Raw genomic sequence first — 10,387 nt, forward strand, 5'->3', positions numbered from 1 at the left:
TCTGAGAGTCTCCCGCACATTCATAGTGCCTCCGTGATGGCCGCAAATCATGGCGACGGGAGTGAATGAGCAAGAGAACAGATCACAAGAGGCATGCAGAGATGTTCTAGGAATTACAGGTGTTAGGTTAAATTAATAGAGCACTTAAGATATCTTGAGTGAAAATCTCCCCTCTCTCTCTCTCACTGAGCTGCTTTGAGATTCTCTGGAGCTGCGATCATTTTGCTGCTGTCAATAGTTGGAGATGAGCAAAATATTTGAATGGCCTTGCATGCATGTGCTGTAGGCCTTTTTACATATAAGAACTGAAAGTTCTGTATTTTTGAGTGAACTGCAAGCTCACTAAAACCTGTCTGGAAAATTAGGGAAATAAAAAAACATTTATTTTTAACTTAAATATTTAATAATATAACTTTTGTCATTTGCTTATTGCAATAAACAGTAGTTTATAGATCTATTTCCTTTCAGTAAAGAAGCAGTATACTTATACAGGTAGGTGTGCATTTTAACTTCTTATGCATCAAATACGCACTCCAAACCTGTTGAATTCTTCTTCTATCAATTGCAATGTGTCTAAATTGCATTGTCAATGCTTCTTACCTATTTTTTTAATCTGTTTTATCAATTTTTTTCGGTAAAGCTCCTCACTAATTGGTTATAAGAAACGTGTTTAAGGGATTATATGCAACATCCTTTATTTATTCTCTTAGGTAAGGTGAGATCTTATCATACTTAGATATATATATATATATATAAATATGTGTGTGTATGTGTATGTATGTATGTATGTATGTATGTATGTATGTATCTATCTATCTGTCTGTCTGTCTGTCTGTCTGTCTGTCTGTCTGTCTGTCTGTCTGTCTGTCTGTCTGTCTGTCTGTCTGTGTCTATCTATCTATCTATCTATCTATCTATATATATATATATATATACATACTAGTCATATATATACTAGTCAGAATTATTAGCCCCCCTGTTTATTTTTTCCCCAATTTCTGTTTAACGGAGAGAAGATTTTTTTTTTTTAAACATTTCTAAACATAACAGTTTTAAGAACTCATTTCTAATAAATGTATTTTCTCTTTGCCATGATGACCGTAAATAATATTTTATTAGATATTTTTCAAGACACTTGTACAGTATACAGCATATACACAGTATATATTGACACTATACAGCTTAGTGACATTTAAAGACTTTACTAGAATAATTAGGTTAGCTAGGCAGGTTAGGGTAATTAGGCAAGTTATTGTATAATGATGGTTTGTTCTGTAGACAGTCGAAAAAAAATGAGCTTAAAGGGCTAATAATTTTGACCTTAAAATGGTTTATAAAAATTTTAAAAAATGCTTTTATTCGAGCCGAAATAAAACCATTAAGACTTTCTCCAGAAGAAAAAATATTATCAGACATACTGTGAAAATTTCCTTGCTCTGTTAAACATCATTTGGGAAATATTTAAAAAAGAAAAACAAATTCTAATAAATCTGACTTCAACTGTATATATACATTTATGAATTTGTAAAAGTGGGATGAGCAAAGCACGATTACACAGTTCTATTACAAATTCAACATATTTATCATAAAAAAAAAATAAATAAAATTTAAAAAAAAAAAAAAAAAAAAAATATATATATATATATATATATATATATATATATATATATATATATATATATATAATGTGATATGATGTTAATAATAAATAAATGCATATTTTATTTTAATTCTGTCAGTTTATGAAGACAAGAAGGTGTTTATAAAAACACTACAAATTAATTTACTTTGTACTTGTGATAATGAATAATGAATATTGTGCAATGAGTAAAATATTCAACTTTAGTAAATTAGTTTTACAGAGTTAATATTTATGTAAATAGAATTATATATAATATATTAATATATAATAATATAATATATTATATATTAATAGTGCTATATATATATATATATATATATATATATATATATATATATATATATATATATATATATATATATATATATATACACACACAGTTGAAGTCAGAATTATTAGCCCCCCTGTTTAGAAAAAATTTTTAAAGGGGGGCTAATAATTCTGACTTCAACTGTATATCAATCAGTGTGAAGGAACAGACATTTGCATTTGGATTTGGACTTGAAACACATTATTTTCTTGCATTGACCTATATGTGGATAAAATATATTTCAATCTATTTTAAATGTGCAAATTAATCCAGGATGTTGATTTTTGTAACAGATTTATTTTAATATGTAAGTCTAGGTTAAGTGTACTATAATAGTATAAAACAGTCTTTTTATAGACATAAAAATACAAATAACAAAATAACAAACACACACAAACAATGAAATATATTAGATTCAATTAAACAACATAATAAATAATAATTACACATAATGTTAAAAGATGCTTTACTACGGTACTGCCACAGTACTGGTCTCAACACAGAAGAGAGTGCAGAAGAAATGAACTCACAGACGGACAAAGTGAAGTAGAGAATAAAACAAGGCTTCTGTGAGCGAGTGTTAATCTGCTCATTTCCAGCAGATCAAGACCCTCGCCGGACCCTCAGAGAGTCTGACTGTAATCCTGAGAGACTTTTTCAAAGTACAAATCGGCACACTCGTTTGATATCAGGCTCTCCGTTTCCCTCAAATCCGTCTCCTCCATTACAGCCGCCGACCTTAGCATTAGTCACACGCTGTTGCCTGATGCCCCCTAAAACCACCTCCTCTCCCCCCAAAACCATGTCCGGGGCTCCTCTGCCGTCCAGATACAGCCAGATTAAGGCATTCCACACCGGGTCTGCCATTACACTGGGCCTGGGAAGACTCCTCAGTTCAGGGTTTGGCAAAACCTACAGATCTGTCATGCCAGCTTTGGGAAATTTTGCAGCGATTAGATATACATCTGCGCTCTGCATGGCCACCCACCAGCTTTTATGCACAAGACAACAGGTGACTTGAAGATTTCACTCAATTATATTCAGATATGAAGTTTCCTGCCTCCTTGGAGGTCATTCTTGTTACTTTCTTGAGGGTTTTAAAGGTCATTGATGACATTGGGAGTTTTCTTATACTGCCGACAGTGCTTCATAACAGAAACCACAGAAGGAGATCATATATAGTTGTATTATATATACTTTTATATTGTGATAATTGTACATTCAGTCTTCAAATTAATGTACAATCAGACAGACTAGTCTTCGCTGAGGCCAGTTTCCAGCCTCCGCCACTGAGACTGCAGCTCTGCACAAGACGTTTGGCCAGCGGAGAAATTAAAATGGTCGTGCCCAACTGAGCCTGGTTTCTCTCAAGGTTTTTTTTCTTCACTTTCGCCATTTAGTGAAGTTTTTTTCCTCTCCGCTGTCGCCACTAGCTTGCATGGTTCGGGATCTATAGCGCTGCGCATCGTTGGATTGGCCCTTCAATATTTGGACTCTCAGTAGTGATTATTAAACCACACTGAACTGAGCTAAACTGAACTGAACTTAAACACTACAAACTTACTATGACCTTTCATGTGAAGCTGCTTTGACACAATCTACATTGTATAAGCGCTATACAAATAAAGGTGAATTGAATTGAATACAATCAACATAAGTATCATGTAATTTAAATATTTGCCTAATTGCATCTTTATTTTGAGACTGAAGGATCACAGATACCAAAACTACTGTTGTTTCTTGGATTTTTTTCTTCACTTTTTTATACTGTTGTTCTATATAAATATTTAGTGTAATAAAAATATATTGTAGTTTCAGTAATTTGTGATTCACAAGTGTTTGCTGCTTATTTACGGTTGTGAATTGCGTTATGGGATGTTGATCTCTGCTCTGTTGACTTTTGATGTTGTACATTCAACTCTACAGTTTTTTTAAAGTGACTTTTATTGACATTTTAGTAGATTGAAATAATATATAAGAGAAATGAATCTGTAAAACAACAGAAAATATACTGGCAGATTATAACAAGGTTGTTGTAGCATAATTTACAACACCAACCCAGACAATACATCACTTTAAACTTCAACATATTAATAAATCTCACTTTTTTCTAACTTTTCAAGGTTAAAAGTTGTTTAAAAGAAAGATCAAGGTCCCATAATTCAACTCAAAAGCAAAAATAAATGGAAAAATAAAAAATAAATTGTTAAAAAGTGTTTTCCAAGCAGGTCTGTGCACGCGAGATGAGAAATAGTATTTTTTTTTTTCATTATTTTTTGAATCAGAAAATATATATTTATATATAATATCTATATTTAAAAAACATTTCCATTCATAAATGAGTAATAAAAAAATATAAGTTTTATGTTGTTTCCACATTCCCTCCAAAATTTTTAGCGGTCTAAGAGTTTCTAGTATTCATTAATTCATTCATTCAACCATGGTGAACGTTGAATGAATAAAGGCCCTTTTTGCACTTTATTTCAGCCACCATGAGAATCAGCTTCTCTCCCATGGTGCACGACAACACTGAAAATTCCGTGCGACAAAGGGGCGTATTCCGACAGTCGTGTCCAAATGTCGTGTGCAGCGAAAAGGCAGCTTTAGGGTTCAAATTTGCAATGACTCCAAAAATCATGTTCTGAAATGTGGTTCCTGGTCATTGTAATCACAACTCAACATTGCAGATCCTGCGATGTGACTATTGCATATTTGCACATTGCGATATCGATGCTAAAACAATATATTGTGCAGCCCTACTAGCATCTACATATGTAAATTTGATATGTAGCATCTTAGTTACACCAAAAACTGTGCAATATAACACCTAAATTGGTTCCCTATGTTTGTAATCTACTTAGCAGTGCTAAATAGCCCCTCAATTACCACAAAGAACTGCCGAAGAATCATTTTGTGTGTGTGTGTGTGTGTGTGTGTGTGTGTGTGTGTGTGTGTGTGCACAGTAATAATGTCTTTTGGAGACAATCAGATATTAACACATGATAAACAGACACTAGTTGACATAGTTACAAAGTCAGTTGCAGTCGTTGGACCATCAAAATAAAGCATTCATTAATTTCCTTTGTCTTAATTCCTTATTTATCAGGGGTCGCCACAGCGGAATGATTCACCAACTTTTAAAGCATATGTTTCAAGCAGCGGATGCCCTTCCAGCTGCAACCCAGCACTGGGAAACACCTATACACTCTCACATTCACACACACTCATACACTACGGCCAATTTAGTTCATCCAATTATAGCGTATGTGTTTGGACTGTGGGGGAAACCGGAACACCCAGAGGAAACTCACGCTAACACGGGGAGAACATGCAAACTCCACACAGAAATGCCAACTGGCCCAGCCGGGACTCGAACCAGTGACCTTCTTGCTGTGAGGCGCCAGTGCTAACCACTGAGCCACCGAAATAAAGCCTTATCACATTATTTACTTCTTGTTGAACAGACTTGATAATGAACACATTGCCTTAAATGCTCCCTCTATAGGCAGCTTGGGACTGGAATAATAATCTTCCATTGGTGTTTGATTGGCGCTCTTTGATTGAACTGCTCTCTTATGTATGTGTGTGTGTGTGTGTGTGTGTGTGTGTGCAGATTGGATCTGGCTCAGTCTCTGGGACTCACGCAGCTCCAGGTGAAGACGTGGTACCAGAACCGACGCATGAAATGGAAGAAAATGGTGAGTCCAACAAGCTCACAGGATCGTCGACCTCCATAGCCTATAGTCCATTAGAAAACTGTCAATAAAGCATCTGCGATCAAAATCCACCACGAATGGAAACTCTGAGACATATCATTAAAAGTCCATTAGACGGTTTTGAGCTGCCCTCCTCAGCACTCAATACAATCAGTGTGTGTAACGGCTACGACCTCGGGCGCCATCTGTGTGTGTGTGTGACATGAGTGATGATTTAAAGGACAGTACAGCTCTACGTCAGTGTGATCAACCTCTCAAGCAGGAACAAAAGATTACCTCGGAGATAAATGAGCATGAACAAACAGCCCACACGGCTATATGTCTTCCTTAATCACTGTAATAACCATCCTCACCTTTGACTAGGCCAACATTTGTCACAGAGTAGCCAAAAACGGAGCGGTAAAAACTATTACTGAAATGATTCACTCGAGTAATGGTAAAAATAACAACATTAATAATTGCTTGAGTAAGAGTAAAGTATCCAACGACAAGACTAGTCAAGTCATAAGTTAGTAGTGACTTTTGATTTCTTTTTGATCATTGAATATTCATTGAGTACTGCAAGTCTGATATCTAGGGAAGCCCGTTCCCACCACTGAATTGAAAAACAAAAAATTAATAGAAAAAAAAAACGTAAGAAAAAAAAATTTAAGGCAGAATTCTGAGCTATTAAGTCAGAATTGCGAGTTATTAAGTCAGAATTGTGAGTTATAAAGTCAGAATTGTGAGTTATAAAGTCAGAATCCTGAGTTATAAAGTCAGAATCCTGAGTTATAAAGTCAGAATTGCGTGTTATTAAGTCAGAATTGCGAGTTATAAAGTCAGAATTGCGAGTTATAAAGTCAGAATTGCGAGTTATAAAGTCAGAATTGCGTGTTATTAAGTCAGAATTGCGAGTTATACAGTCAGAATTCTGAGTTATAAAGTCAGAATTGCGAGTTATTAAGTCAGAATTGCGAGTTATTAAGTCAGAATTGCAAGTTATAAAGTCAGAATCCTGAGTTATAAAGTCAGAATCCTGAGTTATTAAGTCAGAACTGCGAGTTATAAAGTCAGAATTGCGTGTTAAGTCAGAATTGCGAGTTATTAAGTCAGAATTCTGAGTTATAAATTCAGAATTGCGAGTTATTAAGTGAGAGTTCTGAGTTATTAAGTCAGAATTGCGTGTTATTAAGTCAGAATTGCGAATTATTAAGTCATAATTCTGAGTTATAAAGTCAGAATTGCGTGTTAAGTCAGAATTGCGAGTTATTAAGTCAGAATTCTGAGTTATAAATTCAGAATTGCGAGTTATTAAGTGAGAGTTCTGAGTTATTAAGTCAGAATTGCGTGTTATTAAGTCAGAATTGCGAATTATTAAGTCATAATTCTGAGTTATTAAGTCAGAATTATGAGTTATAAAGTCAGAATCCTAAGTTATAAAGTCAGAATTGCGTGTTATTAAGTCAGAATTGCGAGTTATTAAGTCAGAATTGTGAGTTATTAAGTCAAAATTGCGAGTTATAAAGTCAGAATCCTGAGTTATAAAGTCAGAATTGCGTGTTAAGTCAGAATTGCGAGTTATAAAGTCAGAATTCTGAGTTATAAAGTCAGAATTGCGAGTTATTAAGTCAGAGTTCTGAGTTATAAAGTCAGAATTGCGAGTTAATAACTCAGAATTCTGACTTAATTTATTTATTTTTATTATTTTTTTACTTATTATTATTTTTTAAATTAATTTATTAATAATTAACTTATTAATAAATTTTTTATTCTTTTTTATTCAGTGGCGGGAATGGGCTTCCATAGATATCTCATTCATTCTCTATCTGAAAAAGCAAATAAAAAAATGTAAGGTGTAAAATGTATACTTTTTATCAGACCAGGACTAAAATACACACAAAAAAAAGCAGACTTACACACAATTTCTTCATGTTGTCCCAACACAAATGGATTAAGTTACCTTAATCGTTTATACAAATTTAAGTCAATTGAACATAAAAAATTAAGAACTGTGCTGGTTCAGCTCAAAATAAATAAGTATGTTGAACAAGCAGCTAAAGTCACTTTCTGTGTGTATTTAGGCCCCAGGATTTCACAAACCTTTTTGCAAAACCTTGGTAGATCCCATTAAACCCTGGTTAATTTTTGTATATATTACAATTATATATTATATAATTATTTTATTATATATAAATATATATTATTATTATATATTATTATGTATTTATATTAAATTGTTATACTTATTTGACTATTTACTGTTTTTATTACTGTATTTTCAGCTGCTATTCATGTTGTGATGATGAATGATACTGTGATTTTTACTGGTTGTATTCTGTGTGTTTTGTTCACTAATGTAAGGTAGTAAATGCAATTTGTGCAAAAAAAAGTTATTCTAAGACAACTTGCTGCAGAGCTTATTGAGTTGACTCAACTTAAATCGAGTCAAGTGCAGTACTTGGGTTAAAAGATAAGTCAACTCAAAGCTGTGCAGCAAGTTGCCTTACAATTTTAAGCTTGGTCAACTTTTTTTTTAACAGAGTGTGCGTGTCTGTTTCTTTAGGTGCTAAAAGGCGGGCACGAGGCTCCAACCAAACCTAAAGGCCGACCCAAGAAGAACTCGATCCCGACCACGGAGGAGATCGAGGCCCAGGAGCGAATGGAGGCCAAACTGGCAGAGGAGGAGAAGCTACATGCAGAAGTGGAGGACGAAGTTTTCCAGTCTCAACCTCAAGATCTCAGTACATCCGCCACATCCGCTGCAGAGTACGTCTGTCCAGAAAGCCCAGAGCGAGAGCAGGCACCGCCGTCTCCGTCAGAAGCAATGACCACCAGCTAAACACAAGCGAACGCCAACACTGAAAAGACTTTGGAAGGACTTTTGAACGGCTTCCCGGGCTGATTTAGAGTTGACAGTGGCTCCAGAACGTAGAGCGATACTTTAGGCACATAAAATGTGTGAATGTCATTGTCAAAACAACAAAACGTCAAACCTAGTGGCTTGTATAACAAGAAAGGATTGAATAAGCACACTTCTTAAGAAAACATTTCACAGAATAAGCTTTTTTTTTTTAGGTGTTCAATGGTTAAACAGTAGCATTTTACAATAAGGTCTCATCGGTTAACATTAACTGACATTAAATACTTACACAGCATTTACTAATATGTTTTTAAAATCCAAATCGTACATACTACTGAAGTTTTTAATATCATTTTTTAATCATTTTTATGTATAAATAAATATATAGTTGACTACTTAAAAATTTTCACTTTGTCAGCAATTATGATTTATAGTTATGTCTGATTAAAACAATTCTATGGTGTTTTTGTCATTTTTATAATATTTTTAATATGAATATATAGTTTTCAAAATGTGTAATTTAGTTTAAATCATATATATATATATTTGCCCTCCTGTGATTTTTATTATTTTTTTCAAATATTTCCCAAACTATAATTAACAGAGCAAGGAATTTTTCACAGCATTTCCTATAATATTTTTTCTTGTGGAGAAAGTCTTATTTGTTTTATTTCGGCTAGAATAAAAGCAGTTTAAAATTTGTTTAAAACCATTTTAGGGTCAATATTATTATCCCCCTTAAGTAATATTTGTTTTCGATTGTCTACAGCAGTGTTTCCCAACCCTGTTCCTGAAGGCACACCAACAGTACACATTTTCAACCTCTTCCTAATCAAACACACCTGAATCAACTCATCAGAAGAGGCTCCAAAACCTGAAGTTATTGGGTCAGATAAGGGAGACATTCAAAATATGGACTGTTGGTGTGCCTCCAGGAACAGGGTTGGGAAACACTGGTCTACAGAACAAACCACTGTGATGCTGTGTTCACACCAGATGTGGCAAGCACGAATAAATCACGGTATTCGCATGTAAATAGATAAGTGAACATTTTGAGTTTGCTCGCTTCATTCGTGCGTCCAATTCACTTCATTCATGTGTTAAATGCACTTCACAATAGACGCGGATTCGCGTCATGGGCAGGGCGTCTATCTCTAGCTTCATTGTTAAATGGCTGACATGGAACTTATTGAGAGAGTAGCTGTGCTTTAAGTGGCTTAGGAAGGCTGAAAAGCAGCATAAATTTGCTCGGCGCCGTGTCCGAATCCACTAGATCCTTTCAGAGGATTTCAGACTGCATAAACTCCTTCACAAACTTATATATATATATATATATATATATATATATATATATATATATATATATATATATATATAAATAATAATAATAATTAAAAATAAATAAGTAAATAAAAATAAAAAAAAGAAACTATACCGGGATGGAGGCTTTCAGCAGTGCTTCAGACTGAGCCGGGCCCAGTTTGATGAGCTGTTGTCTGGTGTCGGCAGGAGGATTTCTCCTCGGGAAATCAACAACAGGCACTACGTCGTAATCACGCCCACACTAGAGCAGGCTCCTGATTGGACGCTAGGGCTGTGCGATTTGGGGAAAATATCTAATTGCGTTTTTTTTTTGACAGATATTGCGATTTCGATTTGCGATTTAATTTTGTAGTCAAGCTTTAGCTCAATAATCTGTATTGTAGCGTAACATTGTAGCGTAGATTGTTAGTTTAAAAAAGGAACTAAAAAGATATTAACTTATATTAGCAAACAACTGTGAAATTTTACTTTGCTGTTGCTTGCTACTAAATTTAGTGTCACTGGCAATACTTTTAGTTGACTTTTTAGCAAGATGCTCCTCAGATGATGCTGTG

General features: G+C 34.2%; 1 protein-coding gene across 1 annotated transcript in view; it reads left to right on the top strand.

The window, feature by feature from the left end:
- Positions 1 to 9,821, top strand: part of barx2 (BARX homeobox 2) — a 36,019-nt gene extending 26,198 nt beyond the window's left edge. The window contains exons 3-4 of the mRNA XM_056478686.1: positions 5,566 to 5,650; positions 8,214 to 9,821. Coding sequence (XP_056334661.1) covers positions 5,566 to 5,650; positions 8,214 to 8,489 — 361 coding nt within the window. The 3' untranslated portion in view covers positions 8,490 to 9,821. The remainder of the gene's footprint in view (positions 1 to 5,565; positions 5,651 to 8,213) is intronic.
- The last annotated feature ends 566 nt before the right edge of the window (positions 9,822 to 10,387 follow it).

Source organism: Danio aesculapii, chromosome 18, assembly GCF_903798145.1.
Source record: "Danio aesculapii chromosome 18, fDanAes4.1, whole genome shotgun sequence".
NCBI lineage: Eukaryota > Metazoa > Chordata > Actinopteri > Cypriniformes > Danionidae > Danio > Danio aesculapii.